Source organism: Eulemur rufifrons, chromosome 1 (assembly GCF_041146395.1).
Source record: "Eulemur rufifrons isolate Redbay chromosome 1, OSU_ERuf_1, whole genome shotgun sequence".
Classification (NCBI taxonomy): domain Eukaryota; kingdom Metazoa; phylum Chordata; class Mammalia; order Primates; family Lemuridae; genus Eulemur; species Eulemur rufifrons.
The window spans coordinates 100,325,670-100,340,092 of record NC_090983.1 but is presented as its reverse complement, the minus strand read 5'-3'; the positions used below and the strand labels follow the sequence as shown (position 1 = coordinate 100,340,092).

Here is a 14,423-nt window from a genome sequence, read left to right as displayed (position 1 = left end):
ATGATGGCGGCCATGGGGTGGACACGAGCCTGGGGGCAGCCCCTGTCAGTGCTGGGCACCCCTCAAGAGTGAGTGGAGCCAGGCTGCCTGCTGGCCTGGGGTCCTTCCAGCACTGCGTGAGGGCCAGGGAGGGGGGTGTCCTGAGCCGATCTCTCTTCCTTTGGACCTGGGCAAAGTGCTCTCTGGCCCCCACAGGGAAGCTCCACATACAGGATGGAGGCTGAAGCCAAGCCGGCTCCTCCCCAGAAGGCAGCTTGTCCCCTGGGCACTGGAGCAGCCCTGGCCGCCCTCCCCAGGCTCAGGGGAGTCAACACTCCCACCCAGCAGGGCCCTCCCTTGTGTGGGGGTAGGGGGGGTGGTGTGAGAAGGCCCCTTTCTTCACGTGACAGCTGGTCACCGTGGACTTCTCACAGAATGGTTGGGGCCGTGCCCATCTCCTGGGCTGTGCCTGTTCCGTACACATTCCCAGCTGCACCCCGGCTCACTGAGCAGGAATTTCGGTGGGGGGGAGGCTTCTGGGTGGGGGCAGGGTTTGCAGTTTTAGTGCAGGTGCCCCAGGGGGTTCTGAAGCCGCCTAATGTTGGGGACCCCCAGTTTGAAGACTGGCCTTCTGGGCTGTGTGGGCTGGCTCAGCCCTGTCCTGGACCCCTGGGGCAGGCTGGTGGGGGCCTCGCTGGAGGGGGCCTGTCTGCTGGGCTGGGGAAAGGCCCGTGGGCAGCCTTTGACTTTGGGCCCTTTCGGTTGGGGGACTGAAGGTGGTTGTGTCTGGCGGTGGCTGTGGCCTGACACTGCTCTTGGGGGCAGGGACGAGTCAGTGGAGCTCATGGGGAAGGGAGCAGAGAGGAGGGGCAGGCCCAGGAGGTGACACCAGCCCGTGGGCAGAGATGGGAGAGGGCCGGGGCTTGTGTCGGGCCTGTTGCCGGACGCCTGAGGCATGCGCCAGGCGTTGTCCTTCTCCGGGTGGGGCCTGTGCCAGGGCATGTGGCTGTGGGCAGTGCACCCCCGCATGTGTATGAGGTGGCCGGGCCGGTGCCTGGACGCGTGTCCGTGTCCCTGTGTGTGCGTGCGTGGGCCTGCTGTGTGCACCTGAGGCCAGGGCTCCTAGCCTAACACTAACTGCTTCCTCCTCCGCTGCTGCTGCCAAGTTCGAAGCCCCGGGGCCTTTTTCGGAGCAGGCCAGCCTGCTGGACCTGGACTTTGACCCCCTCCCGCCCGTGGCGAGCCCCGCGAAGGCACCCACGCCCTCTGGTCAGGTTGGTTGTGCCCACCACTGCCCACGGGTCCGCCGGCCTCACACACCAGCTCTGTGGGCCCATGTAGGCCCAGGTCACGGCCCTCCCCCGGCATCCTAGCCCCGGCCCTCGTCACCTCCTCTGACTGTGGGGCAGACAGCAGACACGGGTCAGCCAGGAGGGCCCTCGGGAGGGGTGGGCTGAGTCCTGCCCAGCAACTGCCGGTTCATCTTAGCATTCTGCCCCCCGTGGCAGCCACCCTTGTCCGGGCACTCCCTGGCCCGGGCTCTCAGCCCCCTGAGAGATGTCCGGGGCTCGCCCATGGCAGACCTCAAGGCGCAGCCGGCTCTGGGCCAGCCAGTGCCTGCTGGGCTGGGGAGCCTGGCCGGGCGGGGGTGTCCCTGGGACTGCTTGCTGCCCCCGTCTTAACCTCTGTGCTAACTCTGTCGTTCTCCCCTCACTGCTGCGCTCAGCCAATTCCGTGGGACCTCTGGGAGGTAAGCCGAGTGTTTGCGCCCGCCCCTCGGGGAGGGGGCCGTGCTCCTGCACGTGCCGGGTTCACGCGCCGCCCCTCCACCTACCTGCTCACAGGTGCCTGCTCACAGGTGCCTGCACACGCCCACGCCCACGCCCACGCCCACGCCCACGCCCACGCACACGCCGTGCTCACTTGCACAGGGAGCTGGCAGGGCCGCCCTGTCTCCAGCTGTCCTGCCGCTTCTCCCTCTGTGTCAGGTCCCTGGGAAAGGGGCTTTGGTGTCGCTTGAACAAGGGTCCTCTGAGTTGCCCTCTGGTTCCCTCTAGACAGTGGCTGGCTGGTCACCCGGATGGGTGTGTCCTCTTGGTGGGGCGAGGCCTGCGAGCCAGGAGGGCCTGAAGGTGGAGCCGTTGGGAGGGGAGCAGGAGGAGGCGGCGGAGGGATGGTTTGAGGAGGCAGGGAGGGCAGCGTAGTGGTGCCCCTGAGAACAGGGCCTGCGGGCAGCTGCCACCCTCACCTGATGGCCCAGGACATGGAGGCTCCCGGAGGGCTTGGGACTTGCCCAACAACTGGCGACGGTGGAGAGAATTCTCCCTGGCTTCCTGGGCTCACGCCCTGAGACCCCCTGACAAGCAGGGGTGCTGGGGGGCACAGGCGCAGGCCCCGGGGCCCCCGGGAGTTCGGGAAGGCCCAGGACAGTATTTGCCGTGGAGCTGGCGGGCCGTTCGACAAGTAGTCCTCAGCAGGTGCTGGGCTTCTGCAGCACGGTCACAGCGGCCTGTCCCCTTGGCGGACGCAGGGATGAGGGGTGGGAGGTGGGTGCCCGCTGGGTCCCGGCCAGGCCACCGCCCTCTGCCAGCACTGGCCACTGGTGACCGTCTTCTCTTGTCTCACGTCCTGCCCATCGCCTTTTCCACCCTGGCCTCCCCGCTCCTCCCCACTCTCTCCTGGTGGCCTGTCACTAGCCCACAGAGGGTCCAGCTGGCAGCTTGCCTTCCGGGGAGCCCAGTGCTGCTGAGGGCACCTTTGCTGTGGCCTGGCCCAGCCAGACGGCCGAGCCGGGGACTGCCCAAGTAAGTGTCTGGCTCGCCCCCAGCCTCTGGGGGGCAGCATGGAGGAAGAGCCCGGAGAAGGGGGTGCAGGACGGACCAGGCCACCGTGGGCCTGAGGGTGAGGACGGGCCTGTCACCAGGGCTGCCGTGGGTGGGGAGTGGGCCTGGCTGGGGCACATAAACCCTCCTGCCCGCCCCCCCAGCCCAGCCTCCCAGAGTGGGAGGGAGGAGCACTCAGAGCACCTATGGGCTTGTGCCGAGCACTTGTCAGAATTTCCTCTTGTGATCTTCACCGTAACCGTCAGTCAGACACCTCCTCCTGCAGATGACGAAAGGGAGGCTAGGCAGGGGAAATAACTTGGCTGCAGCCCTTGGGCAGGGCGGAGTCTGTCAGCCATGTTGGCCCAGCCCTGCTGGGGTGCCGGAGCCCTGCTGCGCCCCTCAGGGGACACGGTCTCCTGCCCCGGCCTGCCCTGGGTTGTGTTCAGGCTGGGGCGGGCAGGTGCAGCCGTCCCTGGGCATGGGCCACCTGCGAGGGGCCCCCGGGCAGGGTGAGCGGGTGGGGCCTGCGAGGCTGGGTCGGAGGGCACCCAGGGCCTGCTCTAGGCTTCTCGGTGGCACGTCCTGCAGCATTCCTGGGCCCGCCCGCGCCTTCTCTTCAGCTGCTCCCACTCCCAGGGCCTGGCCTGCTGCAGGGGGTCCCCGATTGTGCAAGGCACTGGCCAATGCCCCTGCCCTCCCACTTGGCACTGTCCTCCTCTGGCCGGTTTCCCATGTCCCGGTCTCATCGTCCTGTCCTGTGTCTGACCCCAAGCCGGCATTTATGTTGCAGCCAGCAGAGGCCTCAGAGGTGGCGGGTGGGACCCAACCTGCGGCTGGAGCCCAGGAGCCGGGGGAGACAGCGGCAAGTGAAGCAGCTTCCGTAAGACAGCAGGGACCAAAGCCCCGTCTCTTCCTCCCCGCTGCCCGTCCGCCTGCCTGCGGCTCCCCATGCTCCTCGCCTGTGCTGGTCCAGGCCTGGCTCCTGCTGAGGAACCTGGCGCAGGCCGGTCTGGCACCAGGCGCAGATGTCTCCCCTCCCGTCCCCTCCGCGGTGGCCCTGGCCTTCCCTGCACCACCTCCCTGCCCAGCTGACCTGTGCTCCCTGCCCCCAGAGCTCTCTTCCTGCGGTCGTCGTGGAGACCTTCCCAGCAACTGTGAACGGCACTGTGGAGGGTGGCAGCGGGGCTGGGCGCTTGGACCTGCCCCCGGGCTTCATGTTCAAGGTGAGCCAGGCTAGCCACCCGCTGCCTCTGACTGCAGCCCTTGGTGCCCGGGGGTGGGATGGGACGCCGAGCCCTGGGAGGCTCTGGTTTTCCCGCAGTCATACGTAGGCCACTCCGGGAGGCAGGATGGCTTCTGAGGCCCGTCCCGCTGCTCTCAGGCGCTGAGGGTCTCCACGTGGCCACACCGTGCACACACAAGGCCCAGTGCTGTGCAGGCCGGGGGCTGCGGCCAGAGGTCTGACACACTCTCCCCACCCCCTGCAGGTGCAGGCCCAGCACGACTACACGGCCACAGACACGGACGAGCTGCAGCTCAAGGCTGGCGACGTGGTGCTGGTGATCCCCTTCCAGAACCCAGAAGAGCAGGTAGTGCTGGGGGCCGCTCTGGCGGGGCTGGCCGGCAGGGGGCAGCACAGGCCAGGAGGACCGCAGCCTCCCCACCCCGGCCTCCTCTGTCCCTGAGCTCTCCCTGCCCCCCCATCTCCCTGGCCCGTCCCCTGCCCTGCTGTCTCTCAGCGTCTGCATCCGGGTCTCTCTCCCCATCTCCCTTCCGGCGCCTGTCCCTGGGGGCCTGCCCTCCTCCCAGGACAGGTCGCTGCCTGCAAGGTGCCTGCTCTGCAGCTGGACCGAGCCGTGGCCTGAGCGCTGGCTCTTGCTGGGCTCGTGTCATCCTGCGTGCCCCTCCAGGCGAGCCCTGCCCCCGGCCACACAGGGCCACAGGCTTCCCAGCCGTGTCCCCAGCCAAGTGTCACCCCACATGCCTTCCAGACCCTCTTCCTCCCGCTGTAGTTTCTCCATGTTAATCTCCTCGAAGTGAGGGCTCCCCTCAGCCTGGGCGCTAAATGGGTCCCTTCTGGGTCCAGGTCAGCTGCCCTGCTCTGGTGGCCGTGGGCCCTCGGCAGGAGCCTCCCTGGTTGTGTAGAAAGCAACGTGCTTGTGGGGTGTCGGTGGTGCCCACGTGGCCATCCAGGCTTCAGCCACAGCTGAGCCACCGAGTGCCCTCGGGCCGTGCTCAGGGGGCCTGGCTGGGGTCTTCTGCTTCCAGAGAACCCATTTAGTCATCAACACGTCTGTACGAATGGATTGTCGGGGGTGTGGGGTGCCGGGTCCGGCTGGGTCTGGGATGAAGCCGGCCTGCCTGGGGGTCCTGAGCTGGGTCGCGAGGGCAGCAGGTACTCACTGAGGCCCCGGGCAGGAGCCTGCGTGACAAGGGTCTCCAGGGCTTGGTGCTGAGTCTCTGTTCTCCCACCCCCGACTCCACTGACCTCCCCGTGGGCCAGCCCCGGCTGGGAGGGGTTTCAGGAAGCACAATCCTGGTGGAATCGCACAGTGGGAGTGGTCCCGGAGTGGCTGAGCGGACTGAGATAGGACATAAGTAGGGTCTGTGACAGGCCTATAATGACACATGGAAACAGCAGAGACCCAGGCAGGCCCCAGGCAGAGCCCAGCTGCAGGGGCAGCAGCGGCCCAGCCTCGGGCAGGGGTGTATGGCCACTGCAGTTCCGGGGGCCAGGGTGTGGGGCCTGAAGGTTGTCAGGGTGTGGGGAGGATTCCTGCGAGGGGGCGAGGGGTCAGGGTTGAAGGAAAGGGCTCGTCAGCGCTGAAGGGATTGGTGGGGCGGCCGTGGGTCTCTCTAGAAGCTTTTAACTGGTCCTTGCTCCCAGCACATTCTGGTGTAGTTTGTAGGCGTCTGGAAGCCTGGAAGGACAGTTATGTCCTCTGCAGGTGCCAGCAGGTGGGAAGCCCCTTGCCTGGGTTGAGGGGTCCTGTAGACACGCCCAGACCAGGGCAGCAGTCAGGCTGCCTTTCCAGAGTGAGGAGGGGTCGCCAGAACAGCTCCAGGTTGAGCCCACCTGCTGAGGGCGGGCTGGCTGTGGCGGCAGGGGCGGTGGTGGGCACAGGTCTCAGCAAGAATCAGGGAGTGCTGCCTGGAGGAGGTGTTCTCAGGGTGGGCTTGGCAGGCTGAAGGAAAAGAGCATCAGGACAGGAGAGACGCACGCCTGTGGGCTCTGCGACCCGGCTGTCCCCGCAGGATGAAGGCTGGCTCATGGGCGTGAAGGAGAGCGACTGGAACCAGCACAAGGAGCTGGAGAAGTGCCGCGGCGTCTTCCCTGAGAACTTCACCGAGCGGGTGCAGTGACGGAGGGGCCCGCGTGGCCTCCGGGCATGTGAAGAACACCTCTTCCCGAAAAATGTGTGGTTCTTTTTATTTTTATTTTTTTCGTTTTTGTTTTTAAACTTTTGCAAAACAAAGGGAAATCAAGAGGAGAGACCTCAGAGGTATTCTCCCAGAGATTGGGTGGTTTTCCAAAGAGCCCCGTCCCGCAAGTCGGTGGAATTCGCCAGTGTTCCTGGAGCTGCTGTGTCCCCTAGTTGAGTTCCTGGCACCCCTGCCCGTGCCGCATGTGTGCCCGGCCGCAGGGCGGGGCTGGGGCTGCCCAGCCCCACGCTTGCCTGAAGCTTCGGCCGTGTCACCGGGCAAGGGTCCTCTTTTCCTGGCAGCTGCTGTGGGTGGGGCCCAGATGCCAGCCCAGCCTGGCCCTGCCCCGCAGACGGTCTGTGTGCTGTTTGAAAATAAATCTTAGTGTTCGAAACAAGACGAAACAAAAAACTGACAAAAACACTCAGAAAATGCGTGTGCGTTTACTTTTTTGCCCTTCTCTTTTCTATAAGTGTGGATGGAACCGTGGTCATCTGTGGCTTTCCGACGGAGACAGCCCACCCTCGCAGGCCCTCTGTCCTGGGTGGGCGCTGGTGGGCCAGCCGCAGGGCCACCACTTCTTCCTTTTGAGTCCGACTGGGCTCTGACCCAGCCGAGGTGGTCGCTGGAGCCGGGGCTGGGGCTAGATGACAGGGCTTGCAGAGCCAGCTCTGTGCCAGGAAGGCTGCTGGGTGCTGTCCTATTTGATCTCATTGAAAACGTAAGAACCTAGCAGTCAGGGACCGAGACTCCACAGGTGAAGAAACTGAGGGTCAAGGAGGCCGGTGGCCTGCAGGTGAGCTCTTGGCCCCAGGCCACAGGGAAGTCCTCGGTCTGGCAGCGCCTGGTCAGGGCCAAGCTCACGGGCCTGCCTGCTCCCTCAGCTCCAGGCCCTGCTGCGCCAGCCCCGGGCTCTTCGGCTCCTCCCGTCTGAGCAGCCGTGACACGCAGCCGCGGAGCAGCGGCTTCCCGGAGCTGCAGGTGTTGCGCTCACCGGCCCAGGGACCAGCCTGGACTCCAGGCGGAGGAACCTGTCTCTACATAAATCCGTGCTGATGGTACAAACAAAGCAAGTGAGGTGAACATCAGAGACTGAGCTTGACTTTTGGGTAAAACCCCTGGACTTGGTAGGGGCCCTGCCTTGTCCTTTGGGTGGCTCTGCCACCCACAGCTTCCACGGGCAATGGCAGTTGCAGGAGCTTCTGCTTCTCCTGCCTCCTTCCCTCGCTCCTTCATCCCTTCCGCGTGACAGGCTTGTTCCCTTGCCCAAGGCCGCCAGAGCCACGCCCTGGGCTCCGCGGGGTGTGCAGCCACCTCTCAACATGGGGAGTCTTCACTTTTATTTCAGCGTGAAAATAGAAAATGTTGTCATTTAAAGCACAGTACCCAAGAGAAAGCATTTGCGTTAGATTTTCCCACAATGTGAGACTCGAAGTGTGTGGTGTGGTGGCTGTGAGCTGGGTTCTCAGGCAGGAAGAGCTCTGCTCTGTAGCACGCCGGCGGCCGCAGGGAGCTCTGTGCCGCAGGAGGCAGCTGCTGAGACAGGTGGGGGGCGGGTAGGCAGGGTTCGAGGTCCCCACCCCGCTGCGGAGGTGCAGCTGCCTGGACTCTGAGCTGGGCTGTGTGTTTGGAGCCCGCGTGTCCTCGGGTTCAGTCAGGCGTTCAGAGGCAGCAGCTTGAACAAGCAGGTCGGTGGGCCGAAGGGTGGGGCAGGGAGCAGAGGCCCCGCCAGGATGGAGTGGAGGAAGAGGAGAGAGGTGGGTGAAGGTGGGGAGCGGTAGAAAGGTGTGGGCTGGTCTCACGCTGGCCCCCCATCCTCTGGGCGTCAGCTTCACCTGGGGGCTGGGTCCCCAGTGGTTCCAGGTTGATGCCTGCACACTTTCTTCCCAGAATCCCCCAGAAAATCTCTTTCATGTCATTGGCCTGACTTGGGTCAGGTCCCCAGTCCTGAACCCGTGGCTGGGGCCTGGGCTGGGACCTGCTGATTGGCCAGGACTGGAGGAGGGCCGGCTGGGTAGGGAGGGGCGGACAGCGGAACAGAAACTGGGGTGAGACTTCCAAGGAGTAGGGGAGACAGATTCTAGGAGCTCAGACCCATGAGTGTCCACTCCTCGGTGGCTTCCAGAAAGGGCCAGAGACCAGGGACTCTGGCTGGACGGAGACTGAGTGTGTGGAGTGAGTGTGACCCTCGGGTGGCCCTGGCTCTCCGTCCAGTGTGCGGGGCTGGCCTGGAGAAGGCGAGTGTGTGACTGCACACTACCCAGGCAGGTCTGCTCCTGTGAAACGCAGGTCCCGGATCCTGCCCCACCACGGAGACAGCGTAGACAGCCTGTGACCGCCTCGGCTGTTGGGAGACCTGTGCGGCGGGGGCTGTGCGTCTGTGTAGATCCAGGCTCCCGAATGTTCCTCCACTCACGCATCTACTCAGCCCCGTTTCCCTCGCGGGCGTGGAGATCACGGCAGGGTTACAGTGTGCTTCCTGCCCGGGTGTGCTCACTGCCTGGGGGAAGCGGACCACAACAGTGGTGGCCGCCGACCGCGGGCAGTCTGTGGGGTGTCCAGGGGGCTGGGGTGGAAAGGGAGAGCTGCCACCCGGCTGCACACGGGGAGGTGACCGGCACCTTTGGAGTTAATGGGAGCTCCTGGGAGGCCGGTCTCAGGCAGGAGTGGCAAGACGTGGTTGAGTTGGGGAGGGCTGCGGCGGCCAGGCTCTTGCCGGGGAGCCTGGAGCTCAGGGCAGAGTCTGGGGCTGAGGAGAGCTCGGAGAGGAGGCGGCGGGAGGCTCAGCGCCCACAGAGGAGGGAGGGAGGCAAGGGCTTCACGGCAGGAGCAGCTCAACGCCTCCTTTGGGAGGAGCTCCCTCCTCCGGCGGGATGACGGGACACGCTCAGGACAGCCCAGACCGCCTGCTCTGGGCCCCGGGCTCCACGGGAGGGGCCGCTGGGGCCCCTCAGAGAACACAGGCTGCTCCGGCCACATTCCCCACTCTGATTATGCGGAAGAGCAAACCGCCAGGAAAGGCCCTTCTCAGCATAATTAAAAAGGGTAATTAACAACGAGCAGAGAAGCTGCCTTCCTGACAGCCCTGATCACAGATGAGGGTCCCGGCTGCGGGAGGGGCAGGGCGGGAGGCGCCCTTCCCCTCCTCCCACACAGCCAAGGTCAAAGCAAGGGCACAGACGCACAGGAGTGCTGCTTGAGGAAGGGATCTCAGGGTGGACAGAGACTGGAAGGGCCCTGCTGTCCCCCGTTAGTCATGCCCAGGGTCATCCTTGCCCGGTGTGGACCGCAGGGGTGACCAGGAAGGAGGCACGGCTCTTCCTGGAAGGAGATGCCCAGCGCAGGTGGGCCAGGGCCGACACAGACACCACCCAGAGCTAAGGCAACGGCTTCTTTCTCCTGGGAGCCTGAGGCGTCTCCCCATTCTTACTTTGGTAGATAGGTCGAGAAGGCACGTAGTTTCCATAGAGCAGAGTCAAGAATGGGCTAGGAAGCTTCTGGAAGATTATCTGCCATTATGAACTGATGGCCCCAAATCTATGTCTTGCAGTATCTAACTGCCATCTCCCCCCACGCCCATGGGCACTTTGAACTCCAAGTTCCTCTGGGCTGGGCTTGCCATATGTGGGCCCTCCCCTGACGGGGACGCGGCTAGGTGCACACCCAGTGCTCACCCCCCCTCTGCCTAACTCAGCCCTGTATGTCCAGGGTGCCAGTGCTCTCCACTGAGGTCACAAATTTTCCTTGCAGCCATGGGTGGCCTCGGGCATGGCCCTGGCCAATGAGATGAGGTAAGGCGCCCCTTCCCAATGAAAAGTCAAAGTTTTACCAAGGAAAAGGTCTTTGCCTCCTTCTCTTGCCTGAGATGAGGGCCGGAGCTGCAGCAGCCATCATGTGACCCTGAGGCCACACGCAGGCTGACCAAGAGCCTCGAACTGAGGATGGGAGAGCCCAAGGGTGGGGGAACAGCATTACACAGTGTTCAGGTCGACCTGATTTCCATCTCCTGACTTTTTTGTGTGAAACAAATAAACACATCACATTTGTAGGAGTTTCTGTGACTTGAGGTGTTCCTGATTGCCCAAACCCTGTCCCCAAGTCCTCTGATTGGGGTCTCAGAGAGCTCTGCATCTGATTCTTCCTCCCACCCCGCCTCCTCCTGGTTCAAGCCTTGCTGTTCGTTTCCTCCTGCACTGATGCCACCGTGGGTCCCACCTCCATGGCATCTTCCTCTGGTCCATCCCCGAGTGCACCAAGGCCGCCAGGAGATTTTCACTTCTCATCACACCGCTCCCATGTTTCAACACTCCAATAACTTCCTCTTCCCAGACAAGCCCAGATCCTTAACCACACCCTGCACGCTCTGCCCTCACCATCTCCCTAGCCCTATTGTCACCACGCTGTCTGGAATGGCATGGCCCAGTAACGCAGACGAGCTATCGCCAAAGGATGCCAAGCTGCGGTCAGCACCACCGAGGGACGAGCCCTTCCCCCTGCTGACTCCCGCTCCCTGCAGGCCCCCCGTGCAGCCCCAGGGCTGGCTGCCCCTCTTGGCACTGCCCCTCCTGTCCACGAGTCTGCTGGGGCACTTGTAGCGCTGAGTGTGTCTGTGTGTCCCCTGCCCACTCCTCTGACCCCCGCCCGGATGCCGGCTCCCGTGCAGCCCACGGCCCCAGCCCGGGCTCTAGGCCCGGACACGCTCAGTGAGCGGACGCTGTGCTGTACCACGCTCTGCTCAGACCCCTGTCTCAGAATCAGACAAGCCCCGGGGGTGCTCTAGATGACACCCGGAATTCCATCAAAAGGACAGTCAGTGGTTTTTCGCCCACATGACGCCTCTCACGACTGAACAGTACTCTTCTCCTCCCAGGGTCATTGTAATCTCCAAAAGCTAGTCTCGATCACAAAATGGCAGGTCTCGTTGGGTGCAGCCTGATGATTTACACGGGCGCAGCAAGAATGTTCCTGCCTTTACAGTCCTCCTTGAGCTCGCTTTCGAATCTGAAAGAGCCATGCAGCATCAGCAGCTGCTAAGGCCCTGGAGTTAGCTACTGTCTGGACGTTTGTACTTGGAATCTGAGCTGGGATTTTTACAAGACTTATCTGTTAGGAAACTGAGCTTAAGGAGCCATTGCCACCAGATCTCACCCGCGTATGTATAACTTTGGATGACTTCCTCTCTTCTCAAAGTTTTCCAAATCGGGTGGTGCTCCTGGCCTGCAGGGAGCTACCTTCCTTACCACCTGTGAGGCTGGGACTCAAGGATCAGACATGTTCTCCTGCGAGGGCTCTGTGGCATTGATTCTGTATATAAAGTGGCTTGTCATACCCGATTCAATGAGAATTATTTCCAAGTATGACATCCCATATATGACCCTTCTTGTGCAAATGCAATTTTATCCCAGTGAAAATGCAGCGTCGGCCTGTGGTGCACAGCGGAGCTTCCAGATGCGCATGAGAGTAAGTGAAAAGCTACTTGTAGATGATGAGAACTGTGGTTAATTCATTACAGCAATCAAAACACAAAAGTGCAGGACAGTAAAATTCTCTATTGGGAAATAACTATTTCATGAGAGTTTTAATCAGTGTTTCCCTGAGGGCGAAACATACAACGGGGCCGTCAAATCTTCAGGGCCTTCCCGTGTCCTGTGCGGTGTCTGAACTATTTACGCTGGTGACAGTTTACTGATAGGGAGCGCTGAGCATCTCCGCGGATGCTGATTAAGAAAGAACAAACACAATTACTTCCAGTATCTCTTGCTCTTGTTTCATAAGGTGAAAGAACAAACCTTTGTGAATTTTAGGGACCCTCTGGGAAGTTTCAGAGAATGTTTTCGTTAAGGATAAAAAGTTTCATTTTACTGTTTCTATATTTAGGATCTGATATCAGGAAGGAAAATCAAAAGAGTTGTCAGAGATTTGGGCACTTGGGTCAGAGAGCGTCACTGACCAAGAAACAATTCTTGCTAGCCCTCTTATTAATAGTAATAAAAACAAATTTTGGAGTAAACTAGAAGGTGATGTGATTTTGAAGAACTTCATCTCTTCCACAAATGAGGTTTCATATGTGTTTTGCTTTTTAATAATTAAGGACATAGTAAAGTCAGCATAAAGGGCCCACATTTTTCTGGTAAGACACAGACCATCTGCTGTCCAGGCAGACGATATGGGAAGAAAAAACAGCCCTGCATGCTATAGCTGAAGGCAGCAAGCCCATCAAAAGTGAGTGAATTTGCCAATATTTTAATATATTTCTTTGTTTCTTTTCAGAATGGGGTATCCTAAACCAAAACAAATAAAATTCACTTTTTCGGTTTTTCACTACACTCTTTCATATTCTGGAATAAAAATTCCTCCTTATGGCCTCACAAAACAAAAGCACACACAGTTGTATTTCTTTGTCACTACTGCTTTGCGTAGCACAACCACCTGTGTTAATAACTTGTCCAGAGTAACTTCTATTTCACAGAAGCGGCTGGGTGTCGGCAGACACTTGAGAGCCGCCCAGGTGAGCATGTCTGCAGGCTGGGCAGGCGTGTGACGCACACCTCGCATGTCGGCGTCCGCACGTGCTCCTTACTCCTTAGAGTGGCAGGTGCGAACACATTTGTCACCACCACCCAAAGATACTGCCTTTCTGCAGCATATAAAAATAAGCAAAAGTATGCAACCTTAAAATTATGCTTAGTCATTTGTTTTAGTATGTATCTTACTTAGAAATTTACCTAGGTGGCCAACGATTACCCACTAATTAGCTCCATTCGGTGTCAGTTCCAGGTTCTAAATCATCTAAAGGTCTTGGAAATTTATTTAATCTCTTGTATTACAAAAGTTAGGTTGATGTGACAAATGTGTCTGAATAACGATTCAACTTAGAGTAATTAGAATAATGTTCTTTTTTTGATCAATAAACTATTTAGGAAGCTCAGACTACTTTCTTCATGAGAGATCAAATCTAATAAAATATGTATTTGTATTATATTTAACACTGATCAAAAGACCTGTTTCTTTAAAAACCAAAATTATCAAGCTAATCTGATTTGCTACAAATTTACCTTAGTTATGTGAACTTGGATTTATAAAATGTTTCTAAGTTAACAGTTTCAGTATGAATGACTTTTTAAAGCCCAATATGTTGAAAGTATCAGAAGTTAGAAATATTAGATTTATATAAGTGCTTATTTTTTCCTATAAACTAATGAGAACAGAGATCCTTTGATTTAGGAAAGATAATAATCTAATTTATTAATATATTTCACACTCACAATAAGTGATCAAAGCTTTTCTCAGTTACACACTCAAAGACACATGGATCATAGACACATAGATTTTGGCTTCAGTCCTGCAACTTCAGCCACAGGGCAAAAGTAAACACAGCAACACAATCCCAAGTCTCAAAGAGCTGTTCTCCCTGGTGGGCACTAAATTCTTAATTGACTTGAAGTCAAAACAAACAAGAAAGGACCAACAAACTGGGTTTTCTGTTGTCTGTCCTCGGAAAGTGACTAGATCTCTGTCATCCATCTGCAGAGATTACTAAATGGTCAGACAATAGAACCAAATTCTCATTTTTGTCAAGAACAGCGGATAACTTATCAGTTAGGCATGAACCAGAAATAAAAACACAAGCACAAACTCAGTAGCGATTAGAAAAATAAGACAAGAGTAACAGGCCGGGCGCGGTGGCTCACGCCTGTAATCCTAGCACTCTGGGAGGCCGAGGCGAGTGGATCGCTCGAGGTCAGGAGTTCGAGACCAGCCTGAGCAAGAGTGAGACCCCGTCTCTACTAAAAATAGAAAGAAATTATATGGACAACTAAAATATATATATACAAAAAATTAGCTGGGCATGGTGGTGCATGCCTGTAGTCCCAGCTACTCAGGAGGCTGAGGCAGGAAGATTGCTTGAGCCCAGGAGTTTGAGGTTGCTGTGAGCTAGACTGATGCCACGGCACTCACTCTAGCCCGGGCAACAGAGTGAGACTCTGTCTCAAAAAAAAAAAAAAAAAAAAAAAAAAAGACAAGAGAAACAGAGAGTGAATAAAATTAAAGTTCTGTTGCTGCTCAGAGCTCACTCTGGGAAGCAAGCAAGGACAGGCCAGCGGTGGCAATGTGGACGGAAGTCCGCTAGGCATCTCAGCGGGGCCTCTAAAACAGCTGGAGGGTCATTTTTAAAAAGGCAGAATCATGACTCTC

The 14,423-nt window shown here is 58.8% G+C and overlaps 1 protein-coding gene across 15 annotated transcripts in view; it reads left to right on the top strand.

The window, feature by feature from the left end:
• BIN1 (bridging integrator 1) overlaps window positions 1–6,665 on the top strand; it is a 53,795-nt gene extending 47,130 nt beyond the window's left edge. For 6 of the 15 annotated variants that reach the window (XM_069463119.1, XM_069462770.1, XM_069462936.1 and 3 more), the window contains 4 exons: window positions 3,595–3,684; window positions 3,917–4,027; window positions 4,292–4,393; window positions 6,060–6,665. In XM_069463119.1, the coding sequence (XP_069319220.1) occupies window positions 3,595–3,684; window positions 3,917–4,027; window positions 4,292–4,393; window positions 6,060–6,167 (411 nt within the window). In that variant the 3' untranslated portion in view covers window positions 6,168–6,665. Of the gene's footprint in view, window positions 1–1,145; window positions 1,254–1,705; window positions 1,730–2,675; window positions 2,784–3,594; window positions 3,685–3,916; window positions 4,028–4,291; window positions 4,394–6,059 lie in introns of all 15 variants that reach the window. The other 9 variants (XM_069462296.1, XM_069462378.1, XM_069463028.1 and 6 more) reach the window with 3 other exon arrangements.
• The last annotated feature ends 7,758 nt before the right edge of the window (window positions 6,666–14,423 follow it).